Raw genomic sequence first — 27,927 nt, 5'->3', positions numbered from 1 at the left:
AGAACCCTCAAATACACTTTAAACCTGAACAGGTCCCTAAAAATATCTGATTTTGAAATTTTACTGAAAATTTGGAAATTTGCTGCTAATGTTTTAAGCTTTCCATTGTCTAAAAAAAATGAAAGATAGTTTAATAAATGCCGCCATCATAAAGTAGACATGTTGCTAATGCTATTTAATATATAATTTATGTGGCATAACCACTTTCTGTATAAGCAAAAAAGTTTCAAAGTTGGAAAAATGCATTTTTTCACAATTTTTCATGTTATTTTGGTTTTTTTCATAAAGATTTGTTATAAGTATAGACTCCAATTTACCAGAAATGTAAAGTACAATATGTCACGAGAAAACAATCTCAGAATCAGCAGGATAGGTAAAAGCATCCCGAAGTTATTAATGAATAAAGTGACACAGGTCATATAAAAATTTGTCTCTGTCCTAAGGCCATTTCAGGCTCTGCCCTTAAGGGGTTAATATTTAATGGAAAGTGCATGTGGCATTTCTGACACTGCCTATCCTAAAGTAATTGTCCCCACATGGTAGTTACCTATTATATCCCTCAAGCAGTAGGTAATCCCATATTTGTTTCTTATGTAGTAGCGCCCCCTCCCAATAGTGTCCCACATACTAGCCAGGCCTATTATTAAAGCCCCACATAGTAGCCAGCCCTCCCAGTAGTGTCTTACATAGTAGCCAGCACAGCTAATAGTGCCCAATATAGTAGCCAGCACAGCTAATAGTGCCCAATATAGTAGCCAGCCCCCAATAGTGTCATTTATAGTAGCCCCCCTCCCAATAGTGTCCAATATAGTAGCCAGCCCTCCCAATAGTGTCCAATATAGTAGCCAGCCCTCCCAATAGTGTCCAATATAGTAGCCAGCCCTCCCAATAGTGTCCAATATGGTAGCCAGCCCTCCCAATAGTATCCAATATAGTAGCCAGCCCTCCCAAAGTGTCCAATATAGTAGCCAGCCCTCCCAATAGTGTCTTATATAGTAGCCAGCCCTCTACCATAGTCTCTTATGTAGAAGCCAGTCCCTAAAATAGTGTCTCATATAGTAGCCAGCCCTCCAATAGTCTTATAAAGTAGCCAGCCCTCCCCAATTGTGTCATATAGAAGCCAGTCCCTAAAATAGTCTCCTATATAGTAGCCTGCGGCCTACAAGATTATAATCTGGGTGGTCTGCGCGGCCATCCGGACCACCTATATTATAATCTGCTGCAAAGTCAGGAGGGCCAGATTTAACACAGCATTGGAAAAGTGTGGAGGCCAAAAATAACTGGCACCACGGGACAGAGTTTGACATAACAATATGAGTGTGCGGCTGCAGAGAACCCCAGAATTGACATTTACACACATCTCAATCAGAATATTTTTATTTTGTCCGTGTCTGCTTCAGTCAGGATCCTGAGAAGATACAACATGGAGGATTCATTTTAGGACAGATATGACCTTCTAACAATCTAACTGCAATGCAGTCAGCACATGCAAAGTCTAGACAGTGTGTGCACATTTGTAACCAGTAAAATATTAAACAGCAAGTGCCTCCTGACATGGTTTTCTGTTCAACAGCCTCTACACAAGGCTGAAGGAAAATGTGCCCAAACGTAGGAATGCAGGTAGATTCCCCACGTTACAAAGACTACATGATGACAAATCTTGGCCTAACGTAAGCCTGAGCATTAATTTTTTCATAAGGACATGCCACAGCTGAGACATGAGGAGATATAATACAATACAATCCTGCACGAGAGATCTTCCAAGGAGGGGAACGCAACATTAAAGGGGAACACCAGAGAAAAAAAAGTTTTCAAATCAACTGATGTCAGAAAGATTTGTGATTTACTTCTTAAAATCTCCAGCCGTCCAGTACTTATCAGCTGCTGTATGTCCTGATGGAAGTGGTGTTTTCTTTCTAGTCTGACACAGTGCTCTCAGCTGCCACCTCTGTCCATGTCAAGAACTGTCCAACTTTTTTTCTATGGGGGTTTGCTACTGCTTTGGAAAGTTCCTGACATGGACAGAGGGGGCAGTAGAGAGCAGTGTGTCAGACTGAAAAGAATACACCACTTTCTGAAGGACATACAGCAGCTGATAAGTACTAGAATACTTGAGATTTTTAAAACAGAAGTTACAAATCTGTATAACTTTCTGACACCAGTTGATTACAAAAAAAAAAAAAAAAATTCTCCAGAGTTCCCCTTTAATTGTCACAATAAAGACCAGTGCAGAATGGTGTGGAGCCGCAGCTGTTCGGCACAAATAGTACACAGAACTGTACGGGCTTAGAGACGTATCCTCTGCACTGGTCTTCATTGTGATAGGTAACCTTTAAATGCCATTTACAATGGAGGTAAAGGAGGATGCTTCAGTGAATTATTGAGCCACACAGTTTATCAATGGCATAGCCATTAAGTTTGTCCATTTAACCCATTCACTGCCCGTAGCCTGGTGCTACACATAATGGGTCAACTTTCGGGATTATGATCTTTTATGGCTAGCATCAGCATCTACGCAGCAGAGAGGTCAACTCCCAGATGTAGTTGGTGCAGGATTTCTATTGGACGGGATGGGATGGGTCACATCTTCGCACGCTCTCTCTGTAGTCTGGAGTTGTAAGCTTTGGATACAGTATTCCAGGCATCCATATATCTGTCCATACACATTGCAACGCATTTCTATGAAGAAAGATAATTTGGTCATTTTCTAGATTGTTTTGATACTTGTGAGAAACAATTTCTTAAAAATAATTAATTGACATCCCGCTGCCAGTATGTAAGTGACCTGGTAGGCGGAGCATACATTACCTGCTGCACACTCCAGCTTGCTTCGGGGGTTCCCAGCTGGAGATCCCAGTCAGCCAATCAGTGTGCTGCCCCGCCACAGTGTACTGATTGGCTGAGAGGGACATCCAGACGCCAGGAACCCCCGAAGCAAGCTGGAGCAGGTAATGTATGCTCGGCCAGCGGTGGGGGGTTAACAGGGCTGTCACTTACATACTTCTCATAGAAACAGGCAAGGGATCTGCAGCGGATCCGGTACATGTGTGTGTACCCTTAAAACAGTGATGCCTCAAGTTACAATATTTACTTATTTTAGGATAACCATTTTAATTGACAATATTGTAATGCCACAAAGACAGAAATACAGAAAAAGTAAGTCCCTACATATGAGTCCCAGAGAGCTGTGGTGAGGGCAGAGTTTCTGCATGGTCCTGTACATTACACTGAACACAGTGTATCAGAAAAATAAAAAAACACAGCCACCTTTATCTGATGTCCAAAGGAGCAGCTACACCTGGCTCAAGTAACGTATACAACATGCGGTACTGCACTGGACCTCAGGGAGGCGCTGGCAGCTATTAGTACAAGCACTCAGATTAAAGGAGAAGTCAGGCCATGAGAAACATTTTCACCCTAAGGGAGCTTTCACAAACACCGGATCTGCAGCAGATTTGATGGTGCAGATCTGATTCTGTGTTCAGTTATTTAGATCAAATCAGCTGCGGATCTGCAGCAGAAAATCCACTGTGATACGGTGTGTGTGAAGCTACCCTTACAGTGAAACCCATCCTCTGCAACTACTCAGCCCCAGCTATATCTAGCTATTAGTGGGGGTCTCAGCGCAGAGATCACATTTGTCAAGTTTTTACATGTAGTACTTTTGCTGTGTATCTTGTTCTGGGACAAATAATGTAAGTCACATACCTGCTCTGAATTGTCAAGGGATCCTCCTGGCTTCCCAATGCATTTTCGAAAGCATTTATCAGTCATCCGCTGTGAAGATAAGCAGGATGTTAGTAAGAGAATAGAACATTGCAAAGCCATAGGTAACAAGTCTCCTTCTTATAGAGTCACTCATCATACCCAAAAACCCCATAGGCCAATATTATTGTGTGGACCCCAAAAGCACAGGACTCTGCATAGCAAAGGGCTCCATTCACAGCTGTATGACGTGTCCATGTGAATGACAGATACCAGATATAATCACACCTCATCGACAACCTCATTCCTAAAATCTAGGCGATTCCTGTGGACCACTGATACAGTCATGTGAATGAAACAAATCAGAAATCACAATTTATGTCTAGGCAAAAAAAAAAAAAAAAAAAATCTCCATTGTCTGCTGCACTGACTCTCCCAGATCCCAGTTCTCTCGGCTTCTTCCCTGTTACAGTGATGTCATGACCATGTGGGTTCTGCCCTGCTCAGTACACCACAGTGGCCATTGCATAGTCATGTCGTCACCAGAACCAGGAAGAAGCCAAGAGACCTGGGAGAGACGGCAGGGGAACAGGAGGGTGAGTATAGCTTGTTTCTTCTTTACAAGACTCCCTGACAGAGAATTTTTTTTGCCTGGGCAACCCCTTTCACCATACATGTCTCCCCAAAAAACAGATTATACAGTGATCAATCTCCTAGACTGACACTTGTTTTAAGAGCCTATTGCACCAAAGCTACATGAACACTAGAACGCTAGACTGTTCCTGCAGCCCTCTGTTTTAACCAGCCTCCGGCCGCACATCCCCTATTACCTTAGGGACGTGCAGCTGACAGACAAATACTTCTTGACAGGTCAGGATTGAGTGAGCATTAGTTTGTGAGCAGATCGCAGCCCTATTAAAGGGGCCATCATCTGCCTGACTTCAAAGATTGCCCTGGGTAATGGGGCCTTAAAATGCCATGGCCAAAAATTGCTCCAATAGGAAAGGGTTAATTCAAACTCCCAGATCCAATCAGATGTGCAAAGCATATGGTTAGTCAGTGCCTTTGATAATGGATTGGCCAAACAATCGTTCAGCCTTCAGTTATGTCTCCCGCCTGTCACCTCAAAAATGTGGAGTGAGAGCTGCTTTGTATATCCCGTCTTCCCTTAATTTGTGTTTACAAATCTGTAAATTACTTCTATTAGTACTATTCAGCTGCTGTATTTCCTGCAGGAAGTGGTGTATCCTCTCCAGTCTGACACAGTGCTCTCTGCTGCCACCCCTGTCCAGAGCAGGAGAGGTTTCCTAGGGGATTTGCTTCTGCTCTGGACAGAACCTCACATGGACAGAGGTGGCAGCAGAGAGCACTGTGTAAGACCGGAGAGAATAAGAATAACCACTTCCTGTAGGGCATAAAGCAGCTGATAAGTACTGGAAGAGTGAAGATTTTTTTAATAGTAAATTAAAAAAGTAAATAGAGTTCGCCTTTAAGGTTACCAGTGGAGCTAAGAAACAAAATAAAAAATCTACAATAGAACCCAGTCGCCTCCACGGATGTGATATGAACAATCACTGGGCACTAGCGCAAGGGTTTTTCCACACAGAAAACAAACTGTGGCTTTGCTCTGTAAAACGCGACATTTCAATTTACGTAACCGACTTTTTGTGGATTTTCCACATTAACCCCTTGATGACAACGAACGTACATTTACACCCCCCCAGCCTGAACCTTGGTGCAAACAGGCGTAAATGTACGCCCCACAGGGGGTACCAAGCTATGAAGTGAGCTCAGCTCGCTTCATAGCTGGTGAGGACTGACCACTATCAGCAGCCGGGCCTTCACCATCAATGACTGGCCATTGCGATCACTCGTCATTATGTCTGCAGGGGTCCCCATCACATTGCCTGCTGGAGGTCTTCTGATAGAGTCTGCCACTGAAGACTGCAGATAACACTGATCCCTGCTATTCTATGGCATATTAGTGATCAATGGGAGCAATCTAATGCATGCATGTAATAGTCCCCTAGAGGGACTTACAAAGCGTAAGATAAATAAATGAATGTTTTTAAAAATGTGCTTAAGCCCCTCCCCCAAGTCTGACTCACCCCCCTACCCATGTTATAAATAACACACAAAAAATAAAATTAACACATTATATACTGTAGCGTCCATAACTGTCAGATCTATTAAAATAAAACAGTATTATTACTGTACAATGAACAGCGTGAACAAAAAGCGGTAAAAAAAAAAAAAAAAATGATTGCTGATTTTTTTTTTTATTATATATATATATATATATATATATATATATATATATATATATATATATATATATATATAGATCAATACCCCTGATCTACTAGAGATCATGCCACAAAAAGTGATGCCCCATAGGTGAAAAAATAAAAGCGCTATAGGAGTGACAAGGGCCATTTCAAATCAATGTATTTGCAAAAAAAGAAAGTTTTTGCTGTTACTAAGGGTACAAACCCACACACCGTATACACAGCAGATACGCAACAAATACGCAGCAAATACGCAGCAGATTTGTTGGTACAGATTTGATGCTGTGTTCAGTTATTTAGATCTAATCTGCTGCGTATTTGCTGCGTATCTAAATACGCTGCTTATACGGTGTGTGGGTTTATACCCTAAAAGTTGTATAACATCAGAAAAGCCTTATAACCTGCATATGGCTGTATACAGAGCGACCTATAGAATAGAGATATCACGTCAGTATTACCGGCCGTAAAGTGCATTATGTAAAGAGGAGGATGCAATGATAACGGCAATGTGGACGCCTTCACCGTGAAGTGACCGCTGATCCGCACAAGGTCAGCTAGGAGGAGGCGGCCGCCTATCATCCCTCACCTGCAGCAGCTCCTGCGCATTCGCCACCGCTATCTGCACCTTCACCTGCTCCATGATGGCGCCGGTGTCCAGCTTCCCGGAGCCCGAGGCAGAGCCGGCCGGGGAGAAGTCGGAGCTGAAGCCGTCCATGTCCACAGCTCAAAGTGCCAGTGAGTGCCGGAAGACACGCGGGACACCGTGACGTCATCACTAGCGGCCGCTCTGCGAACTCTGGATCCAATCCCAGCTTCAGGACGGAGGCCGTGGCTGCAGCCAATAGGCGCTCGGGGGCGGGGCTAGTGCAGCTCTGCTCGCTGGCTACCGGAAGGAATGCAGTGAGGCTCACACGTGGGTCCGGTGCTCCCTCGTCATGTCCAGCCTGTTTATCAAGAAGAGACCGGAGGGCCCGGGGAAGAAGCGGCGTGGGGAGGTCAGTCCCGGGTAGGGGCATCTTATAGCTGCTGCCCTCACAGAGGAGCTAGTGAACTACGACTCCCAGCATGCCCTGGCTGCGAGTATAATAGTAGAGAGCAGGAGGCATCTCCTCAGTGTATAGAGATATATGGAGGGGGTTCTAAGGGTCAGGTATGGTCCAGCCCTCCCTGAGCTCTGCTGATGTGCTGGCAGGGGGAGGGGAGCTCTGTTCCTAGTGATCCCACTGTCCACCTCTGTCCTCATGTCAGCAGGTACACACAGACAGACAGACAAGTGTTCTGCAGGGAGCATTGTCCACAGTACAGGTGTCCATAGGATTAGTACATAGGTGACCAGTAGTGATGGGTAGTTCGTGAGTGATTAGTTCAAAATGAACTAATCTTCAGAGTGAACTAGTTCATCTAGTTCACCATCCTGACAGAGATTAGTTCATTATGAACTAAACAGAAAGTGGGAGGAGCCAGTGATCTCTCATCCAGCTCCAGGGAGAGAGAGAGTTAGTTTCTATATGTGGTTCATGTCCCTCACCTGTCTTTGGGATTAGATCAGCCTCCTGGAGCCTAGAAGATCAGTCTTGCTAAAATCTTTACCCCCTGGCTCCTGTTCTGTACTCAAAATGGTGGCTGCTGATCTGCTTCTCAGCTCCCGCATACACATTCATTATGAGTCAGTCCTCTACACTACCACAGGGGGCAGTGCTGGGCTCAGTGATATGCATCACATTGAACTAGACCTGATTCACTCTCAAACCATTTGGTTCAGCAGTTCATCTAGTTCATTTAGTTCACAGGTCACATGATGCCTCTCTCTATCAGCTCCTCATAGGATATGGCTGGAGAATCAGCAGGCTGTTTTAGAGAAAGATTTTCCTTGCCCCCATAGCAACCAATCACAGCTCAGCTTTCTGATATTGCTCTGGCAAGTGAGAGAACTGGAGAATGATGAAAGTTAAACATTAAAAAAAAAGTAAGCTTTCCAGTACTTATCAGTTGCTGTATGCCCCACATGAAGTCATGTAATCTTCCCAGTCTGACACAGAGCTCCTTGCAACATGACATTCTGTGGGACATACAGCAGCTGATAAGTACTGGGAGGCTTGAATATTTAAAAAAGAAAAAAAAGGAAATTACTAACTTGAATAAATAACTTTTGAATTTATTTTCTCCAGAGTACCCCTTTAACAAAAGTTTGTTATATAATGATCAGATGTATTAACTATATCTGATCATTTTAACAAGACTATAACTCATCCTAGGAGCCACAGCTTCTGTGTAATGAACTAGAACTGTTGAATATCTTCTCAGCAGAATCCAGAGAAATACTGAACTAAGTGAACTAAATGAACTAATCTTTTGAACTAATCTTTTCAGTGAACTAGTTCATAGTGAACTAATCACCAAAACGAACTAGATTTCCCATCACTAGTGACCAGTGTTCCCAGCAGCTGACAAGTGGAGCTCCATCTCTAGGGCCCATGTTATACCTTACATATGGCGTTACTGTATATACATAACCAGATTTTTATATATCCAGAATAGTAACTTCCTGTACTGCACTCCGGAGCCTCGCTCACTAATCTGCTGGCATCACTGTACGTTACCTATAGTCACCCAGAGTTACAGTCTGTATTATGAGCTGCATTCCTCATTCTGCTGGTGGAGTCATTATGTACTCACAGTTATCCAGAATTATTTCCTGTATCATACTCAAGAGCCGCGCTCTTTATTCTGCTTCTGGAATCATCATGTACGCACAGTTATCCAGAATTACGTCCTATACTATACTTCAGAGCTGCACTCACTGTTCTGCCAATTAATACTGGAAGCAGTAAGCTTGCGGACAGACAACCCTGACAACTTAGCTGAGTTTTTATAATGTAATGCATCTTGGAAGGATATTTTGTGGGTTAATTCTAGGTGAACAGTGTGTATATCTGTGCTTGCCTCTAAATGTAACCACATCGGCACTGCTCTACCCCAACCAATCCTGATAATTCTTCCGGTTGCTCTGAATAATTTCAGGTGAAAGATGCAGAGGACAAAAAGAAGAAGAAGAAAACCGTGAATCTGAGGGAAGAGATAGAGAGTGACTCGGACACTGAAGTGTGGGTATCCTCTCCCCCCTCCCCCGCTGCTCTTTGCCTCTTTAGCTCTTCCTTGCTGTGATTGTCTGTATCTCGCACACAGAGCCCCAACTCCCAGGAGGAAAAAAGACCATGAAGAGGAGGAGCTGGACGAGACGGCTCAGGAGAAGAAGCTGCGGCTGGCTAAGGAATACTTGCGTCAGTTACAGGAACAAGGTATATACGGGTGCTGGCCTCCATGGTGACCTCATTATGATATTGAAGCTCTGTGATGTGACTGTTTTTCTTTTTGTCCCTTGTAGAAGAGGAGAGGTTGGAGAATGAGAGTGAAGATGTCATTGCTCATAGACTACAAGAGAATGTGGTGAGTGGGTGTTAGGGGGACTGAGGGTCCAGTGTCACGGGCACTTCCTATCACTAAGGAATTGTTAATAATAACCCTTCTCTTCTCTCCGCAGCTGGAACAGCGAGGGAGACTACAGCGTCCTCTGGCCAAGGAGGTGACTATTATACTACTACACCCTAACATCACTGACCAATCCCCCCTCTGTCTGCCTGTGCATGATTGTCAGCTCTTCTGCAGTCACTTTTTTTAATGTAGTATCCTAATATCTGCCATTAGGTGTACACTACTATAATCTTGGTGTTGCTTTTTATTGTCATTTAATTTTTGTTTTTATTTTTATGTGTCACCTAGACATGTCAAAGGTTTTGATTGGTCTTGGTGCTGAGTTGGCTCACTGCTTGATCTGACAGGGTCATACCGCAGTATCATGGTCATATGACAGGAAGTCTGTTAATGCCGACATAGCAACCCCAGAGCAAGCACCACGTCTGTTATTATAAAATCCCATTGTTTTCTGCATAAAATCTTTTTGAAATACGGCACTGGGCTCTTTACATTCTAAGCATTGTGTGCAGACTATTCTCCACTACTTTGACAACACATAAACATTACAAGATCAGATGAGCTTCCGCAAATTGTCTTTACAATAATTATTTTCCCTTTTTTTTTAATGTCTTCCTCCAGTTAATTCCTCCAGAACCTGCAGAGATCCGTCTTCTACGAGGCCACCAATTACCAGTTACTTGTCTGGTCATAACTCCAGATGACAAACATGTCTTCTCTGGATCCAAAGACTGCTCGATTATCAAATGTGAGATATAGATATTACTGTATGCTGTGATGTCAGATGTGTTACATGGGTGATGCGAGCTTACCTCTCCGGTATCATAGTCATTGTCACTTTATAAATGTGTCAGCTTGCCCCAGAGCTGCACATATTTTGTAATGATCCTAAGTTACATCCTGTATTATACTCCAAAATTCCTTAATATGGGGCTTTAGAGCTGAAATTCCCTGCTTGTTCAGTATCTGCATAGATGTTTAAAGCGCTCCCACCATTTTACAAAAACTTTTGATGTGTCCTAGAGACGTGAAAAATTTTGTCCGGTCTTAGCTTGACTATGTGTGAGTGACCAAAATTGTCCCATAGGCATTAATCCATTATGCAGCCATCTACAAAATGAGACACAGAGCGGCACACTGTCCTCGCGGTCATTCTCCAGATTGTTCATCGTCTGAACAGCGACAGACAACTTTTTATGTGACATGTGGCCATTTACCTAACGTTTTACATTGTGGGAAGAGTCCTCTTTATACCAGGCTTTGCGTCTGTATAGAAAACATTAGCTGCCTTGTTGCATTATTTTCATGTATTAACAGAGTGACTCCTTTTTTACATGTTGTGTTAACCTACAGAATATATGTGAATTACACCTACCCATAAGTGTTACCAGTGGGTGTCCGACTGGCTTGATCTTTACTCATTACCAGGACTGAGAGTACAGTTTTCTGCTCCCACCCATATATTTATGCATCTCCTATTGATTTCAGGGGGGTCAACTATGTATACATAGTAGTTTTTCTACCAAAAACAGTGACTGGGCACTTCTCATACTGGGCCCCAATGGTCACACCCAGAAATAAAAGAATGCACTGGATGAGTCTGATCTCATTGGATGATGTTGTGTCCTGCAGGGTCCATATCTGATGGAAAGAAGGTCCACAAGATCCCAGGTGGTCGGAAAGGCTGCGAGGAACAACATGTAGGACATACAGCCCACATTCTGTGCATGGCACTGTCATCTGATGGGAAATACCTGGTGAGGTCTGGCGGTTGCTGTAGCACATAAGCTGAAGGAGGTTATAACTAGATGTGACTTGAATATCTGTATTCCTCTCCAGGCATCAGGAGATCGGAATAAACTCATCTTCATCTGGAATGCAGAGACCTGTGAGAATCTCCATAAGTTTCAGGGGCACCGGGACGCTGTGTCTGTAAGTAATCTTCTCCTTTCCCTTTGATAAGGTTTTTCTTGGCCTCTATTCATCTGGTCTATCTTTGTGTCCTCTCAGGGACTCTCCTTCCAGAAGGGAACTTACCAGCTGTTCAGCGTTTCCCATGATCGTTCCGTCAAGGTCTGGAACGTTGCAGAGAACTCCTACATAGAGACCCTGTGAGTCTATCCTTCAATAGTTGTATAATTTTGTTAACTAAAGCCTATGTCTTATAAATTCTTCTATGACCATTTTTCTTCTTCCTCAGGTTTGGCCACCAAGATTGTATCACAGGCCTGGACAGTCTAAGTCGAGAACGTTGTGTCACGTCAGGTGGCAGGGACGGAACAGTGAGAGTGTGGAAGATAGCAGAGGAGACACAGCTTGTGTTTAGTGGACATGAGTGAGTAGAACTGTGTGTATAGATATGGGTGATGCTGGGACTTGTAGTTGCTCTCTTGGAAAGTGTGTTTATGTAGCACAGAATGTTTCACCTCAGTGGTCTTCAACCTATGGCTCTCTAGCTGTTAGGGCATGCTGGGAATTGTAGTTTCAACACCTCTGGAGAGCACAATTTGAATACCACTGCCTTTAGCTTGGAAATTGTATACTAGTTTGTAGGATGTGACAGCTGATCTATACTGTATGTATACTGTGAATTATTTGATTAAAAAATGTATTCATTCTTCCAGGGGATCAATAGATTGCATACGGCTCATCAATGAGGAGCATATGGTGTCTGGAGCAGACGATGGGTAAGTTTTATGTGAGGGTGGAAAAGAAGACCACTAGGTTCCTATTCTACATAATATTGGTAAGGTACCAAAACCCATTATTCATTGTACCAGTCACACGATATGACTGATTCTTGCTGTAGTAGATGATGGCGTGCAAATCGTTTTATTTATTTTTTTTTGCACAGGTCTCTGGCCCTATGGAATGTGTCTAAAAAGAAGCCTCTCGCACGGATGAGAGCCTCCCATGGCAGCCATGGAGAAGCTGGTCTAGAGCAGCCATATTGGGTGTCAGCTGTGGCTGCAGCCTTGAATAGTGATGTGGTTGCATCTGGTATGTAAAATACGTGTATAACTTTTTCCTCCAGGTAGTAATGGTTGGCTTCACACACTGCGGTCGCTTCATGGCAGAAGGGTGGTTACAATGCAGCCAATACTTTTTGAAGTCAGTTTGGTTTAGAAAGCAACTTCAACTACAAGCAGTTCGTTCAATTGGACCACGTGTCCATTAACAAGCAAACTGCTTGCTGCTGAAGTTAATTCCTTGTGGACATGCCTCAGCTACGAGACGACCTCAGTGTGTGAACTCTGCGGGGAAGAAAATGAAAATGGCATGATAGTCCCCTAACCAACATGTTCCTCTGGACAATGGGAAGAAGGAAAGCAATGCATTGGCAATGTTCTGCTGGAAAACCTTGGGTCCTGGCATTCATAGTGATGATACATTGACACGTACCACCTAACTAAACATTGTTTCAAGCCATGTGTACCCCTCAGGGCAGTAATATTCCCTAGTAGCAGTGGTCTCTTTCATGCTACTGGGCTGTACGGCAAAAACTTGGTTAGGAATGGATTGAAGAACATGACAAAGAATTAAAGCAGTTGCGTTAGTCTCCAAATTCCACAGTTCTTAATCCAGTAGTATATCTATGGAATGTACTGGAAAACCAGTCCAACCCATGGAGATTACACAGTAAAAATTACAGGACATGCTATCTTTTTGGTTTGATGGCCTTACAGGATTAGGCAGGTGGTTTTAATGTTATGGCTGATCAGTGTGTATGAATATTGGTAGAATGTTGTTTTAGCTATATGATCCCTGTTAAGTTTTGTTCTCATGTTCTTTAGGGTCACATGATGGCAATGTGCGGCTATGGAAATGTGGCGAAGGCTTTCGGGGTCTACAGCCACTCTTCACAGTTCCCCTGGTGAGTTATTTGTTATTAGGGTCTTTGTGAAATGCCACAGGATAGGTAATAAATGTCTGATCACTGGGCGATTTACCAAGCAATAGAATAAGGATTCGGAGCTCCATAACTGCAGTAAGGAGGAGATTTCCTAGGGCCACAGCTGCACCCTGCTACCTTTAATGTCCATGGTTCTGCAGAAACGTGCTGGCGTAAGTGGTGGTTGTCAGAAAACTTTTGTAATAGTAGACTGGTTCTAAAATAAAGAATGTTTTCTGTGTATTCACCAAGTCTTATGATGAAACAAAATGATAGCCCTTTTCCGAACACATAGTGAAGGTCCAGAATTAGAAAACCTTTGCGGAAGTGAATAGGGCTGTATGTAGCAGGAGAGTGGTGTGTCACTACTATTTAGAAGAAAACATTGGCCATTATGGACAATCCCTTGTAAGGTTGTCGCTTCTTGTATCTAGGTTAGCTGTAGACTTCTGTAAGGTTTGCTTTTATTGAGCATCATCTACCAAATAAAGTTATTAGTGTCTGATGCCTCAGCTAGGTAAATGCTGGAGATGACACAATTTTGGGGGTGTATTCAGCTTTGTGTAATTCCCCACGTTTTATGTCCTCCGTAGGTCGGGTTTGTGAACAGTTTACAGTTTTCGAGCTCTGCTGATTTCTTGGTTGCAGGAGTAGGACAAGAACACAGGTGAGATCTTAGACCTTTATGTTAATAAATTGTCGCCATAGTCACACATTATCACTTTAACTTTTGCACATTTTTTGTTTTAAAATATATTTTTTTTAACTTTCTTTAAGACTTGGGCGCTGGTGGAGATTAAAAGAGGCCAAGAATGGACTGTACATTATTCCATTCAAGAGGAAGCAGCCAGTTGCTGAAGGCTCCTGAGTCCTCCACTGTCAATTCTTCAGACACTTTGTTTTCTGTTTGAATATCCAGATTTTATTGTATACACTTCTGAACCTGATAAAAGCTCAGGTTTTCAGCTCTTTCCATCAGAATTTGATTTGAACTGTTATGTGTTTATAGGTGTCACCCTTAGGCATTATTGGTAGACCTGTTTTTGGGTTAAGCCAGACAATATATCTGGGCTGTGTTCATTTTTACAACTAAGTTCCTGTTTATTTAAATGTACAATAAATGTGTTACATTATTACATCTTTTATCTCTTACAGACCAGTTAAGTTAAAGGGAATGTTCACAGATGCTGCTAAATCCCTTTCAGAAGAATCTCTTTCCCATAGACTTACATTAGAAAAAGAAATTGCAACGTATGCCATTAGTTTTTTCCATATACAGTAGTGTGGCTAAGTTACTGCAACGAAAACTGTAAAAAGGAGACATAGTGTAAATCCAGCCCTATACTCCAGAATACTGAGAACAGCTTTGAAGTATAATACAGCCTGTAATTTAGGATCAGTACAGGATAAGTAATGCATATACACAGTGACTTCTCCAGCAGAATAGGGAATGCAGCTCTGGAGTATAATGCAGGATGTCCTGATGGATGCTGCTCTAGGCACTGAGGCTTGCCATCATGTTAGCAGACTTGTGCTGTCCTAACCAGCATGTGGCATTTCAGAGGAAAAAAAAGGACACTGAGCTGGGCTTGGGGAGAAGTGTGTGCTGGGTGGCTCCCCTGTGTCTTCCCCTGCTCAGCATGATTGACATGTCTCTCTATTCAAATGGTTGTTTTAATGAGGAAACCTGAGGGAGCTTGTTGCTAAACATGACTTACTAAAGTTACAAGACTTTAAGGATTGTACCTTGAGCAATTACTAATCTTCATCTCTTATGCAAATTAAAATGTATAATCTGCTTAATATACTAATAAATGCAGATCAGACATGAGTACTGCCTGGTCTCGTGAGCACAATATTACCAGAATGGTGAAGCAGTTATATTTTATAAGAAAATTCTGTAACATCTGGTCTCCTGGCTGAAGTCATGGTCAGGTGATGGGAGACGACGTCCTCCGTTCCTCTTTGTATTCCATCCACAACTCTTTAAAATTGTAGAACAGATGGTTTTTAGACAAGAAACCACAAAGGGAGCAGTTAAGAAACAAGTAGTAATAGGAAACTGTTCTGTTCAGTCCCAATCAGGATCGCTGCCTAAAACAGTGATTCCAGAAGTGTCAGGGGAAGGCTGGCTGCAGAGAAAGAGGAACACGTCCAGGTCCTAAATGCAAAAGAGATTTCAACAAAGTCAACAGGTTCCAATGCTTTGTAACAAAAGACAGAGACTCTTACCATGTGATGCTTGTGTATTACAGCCACTACTCACCCATTGGAGGTTTCTTTGATCCCATAAGAGGGTAAAGGTATTGGTACAAGGAGACCTTGGAGAATAAATGTAGCTCAGAAACTAACAACCTCGATCAGTTTCAGACACAACTCAACAAAAAACAAACACAAGAAAGCCAATCTGATACAGCAGGTGAAGAGTTAATGGTGATTCGGATACATTGGATATTTGTGAGTTTAAAAGTCAAGACCTTTACTAAGGAAATTCAGCAAGACATTAGACAGGTCAATATCCTGCAATGGTCCCAAGGGGGCCAGAACTCCATCCACAATCTATCTTAGCTGAGACATGGGGGGACATTTATGAAGGTTCAAAAGTTATTATTTATTTTTTTTTTTGTAGAGGGGCCAGATGCAAAAAAAAAAAAAATATATTTGCACACGCTTTTTGTGCAAATAAATTTTGACATCGGGCCTCTCTATGCCCATTGCGTGAGAGGGTGCGGAAGGGGGGGTGGTTCTGGGTCCACTCATTTTAGCATTTTTCACGCTGAAAAATGATAAGGAAACCTACACCAGGTCTGGCCTTGGTTTTACAACATGCACATTTTTAAGCCCAGATGTAGGTAGGTGTGTGTGTGTGTGTGTATATATATATATATATATATATATATATATATATATAAATATATTACAGTGGGGGAATTACCAAAATAGAGGATGCTATTTACTGGTGGAGGGTTACTACCATGGCTTAGGGGACTACCTTAAGGGGGGATTACCTACATGGAGGGTACTATTTACTGGGGGGGGGGGGGGCTATCTACAGGGGAGATGCCTTTATAGCGGATACTACTTACTGGGGGGATGATTAGCTACTAGAAGCCTACCTGATATATGGATGTACAGCTGCTATTATTGATGTGATTACAGCAGGTGCCCGGCAATTATATTAGGTGTTAGTAGTTTCTACTGTTTTACTGCTATGTGAGCTGCACTAAAAAGAGGCCCACAAAGGGTCTGTCACCCAAGGGTCTCTGAAGTCAGCCCTTTATCTCCTGCAAAACAGCCATGTTTACTTGTGTCAGCATCACCATGGCAACCACAAACACAGTATGTAGCGCAATCACTGACAGTTACAGAGCAGTTGTAGGCAGTGTGCAGGTTGTGTTAGTGTAGTGTAGTTAACCGTTTGTGTCCCTCTTTGGTCGTCCAGAGAGGTATGTGCTGGTTACGGGGCCTATCTGGGGCCTATCACATCTACAGCGACCTGTACATGCCATCTCTAAGCTCTTATTTTTTAGTGGTCTTCGTGCCCTAACTATAAGCTGCTTGGTGTTTAATGACCTCTGTAGTGAATCATTGGTCATTAAAGGGTTAACGCTACAGATCACTGGGGGTACCTGTAGTCACCATGGCAACAATGAACTGTGAGGACAACCACTTATGTCATAAAGAAGGTTCCATAAAAGTAAAGCACGCTGCCTGGATCAGTGCCATCTTGGATGCACCAGAAGACCTTGAGCTTTTCACTCCCCTACCCTTGATGTAATTTGGAGCATTTAGCAGGGAACAGGGGTTGTCTACTTTAGAGTATCCCTTTATCTGAGTCAGCTTCTTGAGAGGTGGAGATGGATCTGTAAGGGAGAAAAGTTATTTCCACTCAGCCAATAATAAGGTGACAGTAATGGCAGACAGATCTCTCTCACATCCAGTGTAGTATATGTATAGTCTATTATCTATGTTATTTTGGTATTACCTTCTAAGCCCAGGGAAAGGGCAATTCTCCAGCCATGGCTCCCTCAAGGTTTCCTCCACAGGGGTTTTTTCCTCGCCTGAGTGCTGGTGGGTGACTCTTTGTGAGTCGGGGGTATGCTATTTTCAGTGAAATTCAGTGAAATTTAACACCTAATTACAATGTGTTGTCTTTTTATCTAGCGTTCTTTGGTTTTAATTATTTTGCTTTGAAGTTGGGGGCCCATCACATATTGCAGAGCCAAATACTTCCTTCATCTTTGTCAGGGGACTGTCTTGTATCTTTGAGCTCACCATCAAAACTGGAAATTCAGGGAAATATAGAGCCCATTCACTTTAATACCAGTGCCCCTGCTGTGTAGGACACATTGCACCTTAGTATGTGATTATTTATGCTACATAGTGTTGGTCCTGTTAGTTTAAACTTATTGTGGCATCTAATGCAGGCCTAACAGAAGTGTAACCCTACTTTCCCAGGTGCCAGAATGTCAGTATTGCCTATTTAGACAGTAGATTTTTTTTTACTGACAGTCTAGGCAAATAGGCAATACATAAATTTCAAGTCCTGTGGAGGTATACACACTCTTTTTATCCAGCCATGGCCAAAAGTTTTGAGAATGACACAAATATTATATTTTCACATGATCTGCTGCCCTCTGGTTTTTGTGTGTGTTTGTCAGATGTTTTTATCACATACAGAAATATAATTGCAGTCATATTATGAGTAACAAAAGCTTATATTGACAGTTAGAATGAGTTAATGCAGCAAGTCAATATTTGCAGTGTTGACCTGCAGTGTCCCAGAACATGCAGACTACTACTCCTATTATGCTCATTTCTCTTGCTGTGTCAATGCCTGTTCTGGTAAGTGTTTGCACTGCAACTGCTGCTGGTTTTCCCCTAGTATTCTCTAGTAATGTGCATTCTCATGTGTATTCTCATGTGTTCCTGTGTATTATTGCATTGTACAGTGGTATGCAAGGCTGTTGATCACGTGACCTGTAACCATGGTTCCTCCAATGGCCGACTAGCTCTGGCCAGGAGCAACCATGTGACCTCCCACTTCCTCCTAACAAGTTAGTCTTCCCCCTGCTTCCAAGCAAGGAGGATGTGTGTCGTCCCTCTCCTGCCTCAGAGGAGTTGGGCTTCTTCTCTGCAGCTCCCACTTCACCACTAGAAGTGTGGATCAGGTGCTCTGCTGTATTCAAGTCTTCGGCTGTATCTGCCTGCTCAAGTGACCGGAGTCTTCTCTCTCATCTGGGTGTCATTCCGTTATCTCTCCTCATCGCTGCAAGGATTCACAGCAAGTATTATTCTCAAGCTAATCCACCCAGCAACGCTATTTCTCTCATACTCCTACTCCCATCATCCGGCACGTATTCTCACAGCCTATGCAGCACCGCTCCTGCTTTACTTGTCCAAGCCTGCTATATACCCGGTTGCATCCGGACAGAACTGTTGCTACTAGTTACCTGATCTATAATAAAACCGCTGTTACTGAACCCTGGCATTGGTGTCCACTAACTGGTGCCCTGACTAAGTGCAGCGAAGAATCGCATGCCCATCATCACCCGCAGATTCCACAGACTGGCCCTACAGCTGTGCCGCCCTCAGGCCTATACCGTGACAAGTATAACCCCTGCAGCTGCCCCGGTCATTGCCCGCTCATAACACCAGCACTGCGGAAGTGGCCCCCAGGGGCCAGGGCATCGCAGACCCTTCTTCAGGACCTCTGCAATTCTCCCTGGCATGCTCTCAATCAACTTCAGGACCAAATCCTGACTGATAGCAGTCCATTCTTGCACTATCAATGCTTGCATTTTGTCAGAATTTGTTGGTTTTTGGTTGTCCACCCGTCTCTTGATGATTGACCACAAGTTCTCAATGGGATTAAGATCTGGGGAGTTTCCAGGCCATGGACCCAAAATCTCTATGTTTTGTTCCCTGAGCTATTTAGTTACCACCTTTTGCTTTATGGCAAGGTGCTCCATCATGCTGGAAAAGGCATTGTTGATAGCCAGACTGCTCTTGGACGGTTGGGAGAAGTTGCTCTTGGAGGACAGTCTGGTACCATTCTTTATTCATGGCTGTGTTTTTAGGCAAGATGGAGAGAGCCGATTCCTTTGCCTGAGAAGCAACCCCACACATGAATGGTTTCAGGATGCTTAACAGTTTGCATGAGACAAGACTGGTGGTAGCGCTCACCTTGTCTTCTCTGAATAAGCTGTTTTCCAGAATCGGAAAGGGGATTCATCAGAGAAAATGACTTTACCCCAGTCCTCAGCAGTTTACTCCCTGTACCTTTTGCAGAATATCAGTCTGTCCCTGATGTTTTTTGTGGAGAGAAGTGGCTTCTTTGCTGCCCTCCTTTAGACCAGGCCTTGCTCCAAGAGTCTCCGCCTCACAGTGCGTGCAGATGCACTCGCACCTGCCTGCTGCCATTCCTGAACAAGCTCTGCACTACTGGTAGACCGATCCCGCAGCTGAAACACTTTTAAGAGACGGTCCTGTCGCTTGCTGGTCTTTCTTGGGCGCCCTGGAGCCATTTTAGCAACAATGGAACGTCTCTCCTTGAAGTTCTTGATGATGCTATAGATTGTTGACTGAGGTGCAATCTTTCTAGCTGCGATACTCTTCCCTGTTAGGCCATTTTTGTGCAGTGCAATGATGACTGCACGTGTTTCTTTAGAGATAACCATGGTTAACAGAAGAGAAACAATGATGCCAAGCACCAGCCTCCTTCATGACAGATTGATCTCCAGCTCTGTCCTCATCAACACCCACACCTGTGTTAATGAAGCAATCACTGAAACGATGTTAGCTGGTCCTTTTATGGCAGGGCTGCAATGATGTTGAAATTTGTTTTGGGGGTAGGGATGGTCCGAACCTGGAGCAGGGGGGATTTATCTAGGTAGATATAATATTCAGCTGTCTCGTCTACACCTTTAGGGTGCCTTCACACCTATCTGCTGCGGATCCGCAGCGGATTTGACAGTGCGTATTTAATGCTGTGTTCGTTCATCTAGTTAAATTTGCTGCGGATCTGCACGGATTTTCTGCTGCGATACGGTGAAGGCACCCTTAAACAGTTTTTTACCCATCTTTCACGGGGCCCTGAAAAGTAAATCTTCCTATTTTGCGGTTTTAGCATAACAGGGTAGATGTGTTCATTACAGCTTTATCTGGCTCTTGGATAACAAATCTGACTATTTATCCTATAATATAAGAAATAGTCAGATATGGCGGCCTGAGAATGATCTCTAACAATCCTTATAAATAATACCTCCAAGCCACTAAGAAGATAAATAAAGATTTATTGTAGTATAACAGTATGGGAGATAAGGGAAAGGTTTACAGCATAAAGTCTAGAGCAGAGCTGAAATAACAGTTTACTTGGATTTGCTCCAATCCTAGAGGTAAGATGAACTGAATGGTTCACATTTGGATGGTTCACATAAAGAATGAACATGTTAATCATCCAGAACCTGTGAAGTTAAAGATTAGCGAAATGGTTTATATCCGCTGTATCCTAACATTTAATGGCTCCATCAGTCAGCACACCATGATCCTGTCATATCAAATGGGATGATTACCTTTAGAGACGATCACACCGGCTTAATAAGACAATAGAGATGACATTCACAAATCCACATTTCAGTCTGCCAATTCACTTATCTCTCTAGGAGTGATGGGTTTTAGAAAGGGAAGATAAGGTGTCAAAAACTGAATTCCTGATTGGGTGTCATAGACTACTGATAATTCCTTTACAGGAAGAATAATGATGTACTTCAGCAGCAAGGATTCCTATAATCATACCTCTTTACTTCTTTCAAAGGACGTATGCAAAGTTTTAACCACTTGTGGGAACAAGCACTGTATTGTGTCCTCAAGACCAGGAAGATGTTTCTTAAAGCAACTCTGTACCCACAATCTGCCCCCCAAACTGCTTGTACCTTCGTATAGCTGCTTTAATTCGAAGATCTGTCCTGGGGTCTGTTTGGCAGGTAATGCAGTTATTGTCCTAAAAAACAACTTTTAAACTGGCATTCCCGTGCCCAATGGGTGTGGCCTAGATTGTGTTTGCATTAGGCTCGCACAACCTCACTGTCCCTCCTCCCCACCCTCCTCATCATTAGGAATGCTCCAGGCAGATTACCTCCTATTCCCCACCTGTGTGAAGAGGGTGGGGAGGAGGGACGGAGGGGTGGTGCAAAATTAGGGCACAGATACTCCCGTTGGGCAGGGGGCTGCAAGTTTAAAAGTTGTTTTTTTAGGACAATAACTGCATCACCTGCCGAACAGACTCCAGGACAGATCTTGGATTAAAAGCAGCTATACGAAGGTACAAGTGGTTTGGGGGGGTCAGATTGTGGGTACAGAGTCGCTTTAAGGGTTGGTGTCCACCGAGGGCAACTTAGCATAACCCTAACCATCCTGTGTGTGTGTGTGTGTGGGGGGGGGGGGGGGGGGGGTGAAACTACATGGAAGGGAGGGTTAACTTTCATAACTTTCTACTGGGGACCTACCTTCCTACAGGCAGAATTTAGGTACCTACTGTTCTAATAACAGGTACCAACCAGGGGCGTAGCTAGGATTCACGGGCCCCCATAGCAAAATGTTTTAAGGGCCCCCCCTCCCCTAAGCACTGCATCTGTATATATATATATATATATATATATATATATATATATATATATATATATAGTTTAATGCTGGTGCACTGATAACCCCTGACCTCTGCATGGAGCTCTGCACATTTCTACTTGATTGCCAGCTGGAGAACGAAGGTCAGATGTTATCAGAGCAGTGAAGCAGAGATCTCTGTCTTCTGTTTGTTAACCCCTTTTTTGTGTTGCAGCTTGTAAGAAACCATTGGGTCACTTACAGACTGCAGTACATAAGGGGTTAAGCAGAAGGACACACACTCTTACCTTCTCACCCGGGCCCCCCTCCTGCACAGGCCCCATAGCAACCGCCTACACTGCCTCTATGGTAGCTACGCCACTGGTACCAACCCATCCCTTTCACTACTCTTACAGCTACTATAATAATCACTTACTCTGTAAACCAAAGTAGCTGCATGTAAACTAAACAATAAGAAATGCCTCTGTACATACAATGGGAACTGCTCCTATCACTTAGAGCGACAGCCAGCAGACCGGCATTATCGTTGAAGAATTTTTCAACATGACAACGTGCATGTCGACTGATTATTGTCTTTTAACCCTTGCTATTACACCAAGTGATTATTGGCAATAAGGGCTGCTAATCACTTAGTGTAATAGGGCCTTTAGGTCCTGGCTGATCAAAACTATGCACAAGCTTTAATTTTAATTAAGTTCTGGTTGTTCCTAGTTCTAAAAGAATGTAAGGGGCGGGGGGGACAGGGTGGAGGTGGTAAACCCACCGTATAAAGCTATGGACAAGGGCATTTACAGGGATGGCTTCAGAACAGGCTTTATCTGTGTGTGTGTGTGTGTGTCAGTCAGTAATGTTTGTCAGTAAGTGTGTGTGTTAGTCAGTAATGTGTGTGTATCAGTCAGTAATGTGTCTCAGTTAGCAATGTGTGTCTTTTTTAGTCAGTAATGTGTGTCAGTCAGTAATGTCTGTCAGTCATTAATGTGTGTCAGTAATGTTTGTGTCATTAAGTGTGTGTGTGTGTCAGTAGGTGTGTCTGTCAGTAATGTGTGTGTATCAGTAATGTATGTTTTGTGTATGTTAGTGTTGTCTCAAGTGATTATGCATAGTGGATGGATGAGGGGCCCGCTGGGGCTCTGTCGCCGAAGGGCCCGCAGAAACCTGGAGCCAGCCCTGGACATTTACTGTTGAAAAGCAGAGAGGTCACATGGCAGGCCAATCAGCTGGATCTAATGGAAGCTTCTCCATTATGAATCCTAATCTACCTAGACAGATGTAGTAACAAGCAGCCAATAATGCAAAAGAAAGTTGCCTCACCTCCTATATGTTTGATGCTGCGGAGTATCCAGGAGGGTGTCCGAGTCCAGTGGCAGCCAGCCGTGATCTCAAAGGAACACACTAGTGAAAGTGATGGTCTCTGCACTTCGAAATTCAAATAAATAGTAAAGTCTTTATTTCATATCTAAAATATTAGAAGTGCATGAGTGCTACAGGAAACTTTTTAATTGAATTTCCGAGACCATCACTTCAAACGGTTGAGTTGTCAAAGCACCCTGGCATATCTAGTTGTAGTGAAGACCAGAGCAGAAGCTGTATAGTTGCCCCTTTATCTGTGTTTTACTTGTTGGTTTTTGATACAATGAAGAACCTTCCTTTTCTGTACTATGTCTCTGTTTTTTTTACCATGAAGATAAATCAACCTTTCAAATATACCAGCACTTCTGAAAATGTATGTATATACTTAGGCTGGTAATCTTCATTCTACCATTCTGCGTTTCATAAGATCACAGAGCCCTCAGGAAAACAGGTCCAGTTTGTGAGGCTCCGAGACCCAAGAGGTTTCCTCTAAAAAGGTTATGCAGAATTATGCTGGAATTACACACAGCAGTTTTTGTGCCAAAGCTAGAAGTTGATTCAAATAGGGTTGAATATATAAAGGGAGGGCTTGTACTTATCCCCTATCCACAGAATAGGGGACAAGTAAGAGATCGTGGGGGAGGGTGGTCCCGATCTCTGTAACCCCCACGGTCTCCGCATTTGGCCCCCGGCTTGTTTGTTATGAATACAGCCGTGGATAGGGGACAAACCCTTTAAGTATCTATGAGACTGAAACCAGTTTACCATCATTATAGTAGAAGTCGCCATACTCCAACATGTCCACTAGATGTCTCCCCATGGCTTGAAGATGGTTCTACTCATTTGCTGAAACATTTCTTTGTATTTTTCCAACACTTTATGAATAAAACAAACCAAGAGTCAGATTTGCTGTTCTAGTCTAGGTCAATTTAAGGAATTTTTGCCTGGATTCCGTACTGGGAACATACTCTAATACCTGGTTGGGCGGTTTGGATTTTTTGCAACTGTGGGGTTGCAGCAGTGATCATAGTGAGTTAGATCCTATAAAGAGCAGATATTGCTTCTATTCTTTTTTTTTATCAATTCCTTATGTGGAAAAAAAAGAGTACAAGTAATATATACTGTTCTTTATATGTTGTAATTCATAGTGATCTATACCTGATCTTAGCTACAAAACTGCACTTTGTAAGAGCCCATTAAAAGGCCCCATTCTGTCCACATCAATAGCAGGAGAATGATTCTTTAGGACATGTTCACACCGTGATGTTTTGCAGAATTTTTCAAACAAACCTGGTAAAAATCGTGCCTTTTTATTGTAAATTTGCAAATTGAGGTAAAAACATCACATTTACATTATCCCTGTAAAATTGCACCATTTTATGCAAGAAAAACAGCAAAACCGCACTGTGTGAATGCAGCCTTAAGCAACAGTTCAGCTTTATGTATCTGTCTCCTGAGAGTGAGCTGTGATTGGTTGCTTTCTATCTAAGATGAGAATCAGACACAGTATTGTCTCAGATTGATAAATCTGGGACGATATGCTCAATGACAATGACATCTGCACTGCTGTTACTTTTTGGAAGACATTAAAGAGTTACTCCAGGGAAACGTTTTTCTTTCAAATCAACTGATGCCAGAAAGTGCCAGAGATCTGTAATTTACTTCTATTTAAATCTCCAGTCTTCCAGTACTTATCAGCTGCTGTATGTCCTGCAGGAAGTGGAGTATTCCCTCCAGTCTGATACATTGCTATCTGCTGCCACCTCTGTTCATGCTAAGAACTGTCCAGAACAGGAGCAAATACCCAAAGAAAAATAATATTACTTAAGATATTTCCTGTCACGGACAGAGGTTGCAACAGAGAGCACTGTGTCAGACTGGAAAGAATAAACAACACTTCCTGCAGGACATACAGTAAACGATAAGTACTGGAAAACGAGATTTTTAATAAATATAAAATTAATTTCATACAAAGACAGATAGCAGAGGCACTCACCGATTGTAGCAAAAAGATACATTTCTTTATTCCATAATCAGGTAACACACAAGTAGCAGATTAGCAACTGGCTACAGCTGTTTCGCACGTCACAGCGTGCTTTGGCACAGCCCTGTCACAGCTGAAATTATGAGTATTACTAAAGCTTCATCGATGCCAACAGAAAAGTTCAGTAATGTTCTTATATTCTTTGTCTTTTCATTCCTAAATTCCTGCTTGCTATCAGTGAATGGAAACAGTCTTGTATCCATTCCTGCTCAGAACATTTTTTATTGTATTTTTTTCTTGCAGAAGTGAGAGAAACCTTTCATGTTGTTGTTGGTGAGACGTGGTTCCTACAGATAGATCATCAATATTAGATCAATAGGGTTTGCTGCTAAGGAGCAGCATAAAGTGGAACTTCCACTTTTTTTTTTTTTTTTTTCAAATCAACTGGTTTCAGAAAATTATATAGATTTTTAATTGAATTCTATTTAAAAATTTCAAGTCTTCCAGTACTTATCGGCTGCTGTATGTCCTGCAGGAAGTGGTGTATTCTTTCCAGTTTGACACAGTGCTCTCCACTGCCACCTCTGTTTGTGACATGAACTGTCCAGAGCAGTATCAAATGCCCATTGAAAACCTTTTCTGCTGTTTCTGTCATGAACATGGGTGGCAGCAGAGAGCACTGTGTCAAACTGGAAAGAATACACCACTTCCCGCAGGACACATGTGGTGTCCCACCACGGGTGTTGCTATTGGTTACACCCTTTGTAAAAGCCTGTACTGTTTAAGTGTAAGTGGTGATGTTCCGCCACAAGATGACGTTATTGTATGTATGCTCAGTTATTGCACAGCTGTAGTACTCAAAGGGTTATTGTTTGTTTGAGTGTCACATGGATCTGTATGCCAATGCGAGTTCTTTCTTCTTCTCACCTATCATCTCTCTCTTTACTCTTCTCATGCACACTCCTCACCCACTCACAGCACAACTCCACTCAACACGATGCCTTCACTAGAAAGGACAAGTGAAGGATCATCCTAACCCACTCGACACTATGCAGTGTTAAACCCTTCCTTAGAGAGGACAAGTCAGAGATCAACCCACGCCGTGGACTAGGAGAGACACAGTACAGAAAAGTATCCAAAGAAAAGTAAAGGAACTGATCCGGATAGAGCAAAGTTGCTAGAAGCCTATGATTTCTATTTTGCAGAGCAGGTGTAAGCAGGGAACCCTCAGCATTCCGCTCATCCCAGGTAACAAGGTCTGGGGCTTGTGTCACCCTCTAGGATGGGTCACTTGACGCTGGTGGGCAATAGGTGGTGCAAAGACCAAAGAGTCAAAACACAGGCACAAGTATTCTCTCTGTTCTGAAGTATTCTTCTATTTTTACCTCCGAAGTTCTGGCAAAGCACAGTACTACTTGGGTTGGGACTCTCTCGACATCCTCCTCTCTACTCCTCTGATCTCCTCTTCTACTTCCCATCACACAACTCAGTCAGCACAGCTGTACACTCTTTCTGCTCTCAATAAAGATCTGCATCCAAAGGTGTTACGTATCTTATCAAGTGTAAAGTATTGTATCAAGGCAAAGCTGTATTATCTACTGCCTACTAGGGATGATCGAACCTCAGGATTTTGCAGGTTCGATCAAACTGGGGAATCAAATCAAATGCTGTAGGTTTAAGAACATTCGAGTTCGATCGAACCTGCAAAATCCTGAGGTTCGAACATCTGTACTGCCTACCTAAAGTATCTTCAGAGTAAACAATAATATATTTATGCTAAAGAGACTCTGTGATTTCTTGTCAAGCACCGACACAGTATACACACACACTCCTTGGGTTATCTCCCCTTTCTGTGGGTGGCAGTGGCGATCGTCCTTGAGGGTCACTACTCCACTCCGGACCACTGTGATAAGAACCCAAGGGACTCCGCAACAGCCCGGCAGCTCACTGACCACAGGTGAACAAGGTATATATAAAAGCAGGTGTGCCACCATACCTGTGTGCCCAACCGGAACTGGCGTCACGACAGATTACCATGACTGGGCAAGGCTATATCTTGGCCAACCACCATAGAACTGGCGTCACGACAGATTACCATGACCGGGCAAGGCTATATCTTGGCCAACCACCATAGAACTGGCGTCACGCTTAACCAACTGGCAAGTGACCGGCCATACCTTCACAACGGGGGTGAACACCACACATACAGCAGCTGATAAGTACTAGAAGACTTCAGATTTTTAAATAGAAGTAATTGACAAATTTATATAACTTTCCAACACCAGATGATCTGAAAGAAAAGAAAATTTTGCCAGAGTACCCCAGAGGCCTAACAGGGTCTTAGAGCCTTCACATACATCATTCTTACATTCAAACATAAAAAGTGTCATTTGATTCCAACTACCCCATATTGGTGCATTATATCTTGTTAATGAGGAGATAGATATATAAATATGTTAGAAGTATAGTGTGTCTCATCTAATGGCTGTTGGGCTCTGCAGCCTCTGCTGGTATTATGAGAAGGATGAGCTAAGTTCTGCTTCCAGCTACAGTTTGACCTCCAACTACTGAGTGAGGGACAAGTACCCGGC

General features: G+C 43.0%; 2 protein-coding genes across 2 annotated transcripts; one reads left to right on the top strand and one right to left on the bottom strand.

Annotated features, from left to right (window-relative positions):
• Positions 1 to 1,361: 1,361 nt before the first annotated feature.
• On the bottom strand, positions 1,362 to 6,774 carry TIMM13 (translocase of inner mitochondrial membrane 13). The gene is made up of 3 exons (XM_069966585.1): positions 6,580 to 6,774; positions 3,709 to 3,777; positions 1,362 to 2,679 (listed from the first exon to the last, which is right to left on the bottom strand). The coding sequence occupies exons 1-3, from the start codon at positions 6,706 to 6,708 to the stop codon at positions 2,581 to 2,583; spliced, it is 297 nt and encodes a 98-aa protein (XP_069822686.1). The 5' UTR covers positions 6,709 to 6,774; the 3' UTR covers positions 1,362 to 2,580.
• Positions 6,775 to 6,834: 60 nt separating this feature from the next.
• On the top strand, positions 6,835 to 15,235 carry RRP9 (ribosomal RNA processing 9, U3 small nucleolar RNA binding protein). The gene is made up of 15 exons (XM_069966584.1): positions 6,835 to 6,988; positions 9,015 to 9,097; positions 9,180 to 9,292; positions 9,379 to 9,440; positions 9,535 to 9,576; positions 10,107 to 10,233; positions 11,118 to 11,242; positions 11,325 to 11,417; positions 11,496 to 11,596; positions 11,686 to 11,820; positions 12,110 to 12,172; positions 12,340 to 12,485; positions 13,280 to 13,359; positions 13,971 to 14,044; positions 14,155 to 15,235. The coding sequence occupies exons 1-15, from the start codon at positions 6,929 to 6,931 to the stop codon at positions 14,243 to 14,245; spliced, it is 1,395 nt and encodes a 464-aa protein (XP_069822685.1). The 5' UTR covers positions 6,835 to 6,928; the 3' UTR covers positions 14,246 to 15,235.
• Positions 15,236 to 27,927: the final 12,692 nt, after the last annotated feature.

Source organism: Dendropsophus ebraccatus, chromosome 4 (assembly GCF_027789765.1).
Source record: "Dendropsophus ebraccatus isolate aDenEbr1 chromosome 4, aDenEbr1.pat, whole genome shotgun sequence".
Taxonomy (NCBI): Eukaryota; Metazoa; Chordata; class Amphibia; order Anura; family Hylidae; genus Dendropsophus; species Dendropsophus ebraccatus.
This window is presented reverse-complemented; position numbering and strand designations above follow the sequence as displayed.

What these genes read in the sequence shown, in the direction of transcription:
- RRP9 (XM_069966584.1), top strand. Translation starts at nt 6,929, where the DNA reads ATGTCCAGCCTGTTTATCAAGAAGAGACCGGAGGGCCCGGGGAAGAAG. An exon ending in GGCACCGGGACGCTGTGTCT is followed by an intron (nt 11,418 to 11,495) that starts GTAAGTAATCTT and finishes GTGTCCTCTCAG; the next exon opens with GGACTCTCCTTCCAGAAGGG. An exon ending in AACTCCTACATAGAGACCCT is followed by an intron (nt 11,597 to 11,685) that starts GTGAGTCTATCC and finishes CTTCTTCCTCAG; the next exon opens with GTTTGGCCACCAAGATTGTA.
- TIMM13 (XM_069966585.1), bottom strand. Translation starts at nt 6,708, where the DNA reads ATGGACGGCTTCAGCTCCGACTTCTCCCCGGCCGGCTCTGCCTCGGGC. An exon ending in ATGCGCAGGAGCTGCTGCAG is followed by an intron (nt 3,778 to 6,579) that starts GTGAGGGATGAT and finishes TTATCTTCACAG; the next exon opens with CGGATGACTGATAAATGCTT. An exon ending in CCCTTGACAATTCAGAGCAG is followed by an intron (nt 2,680 to 3,708) that starts GTATGTGACTTA and finishes CTTTCTTCATAG; the next exon opens with AAATGCGTTGCAATGTGTAT.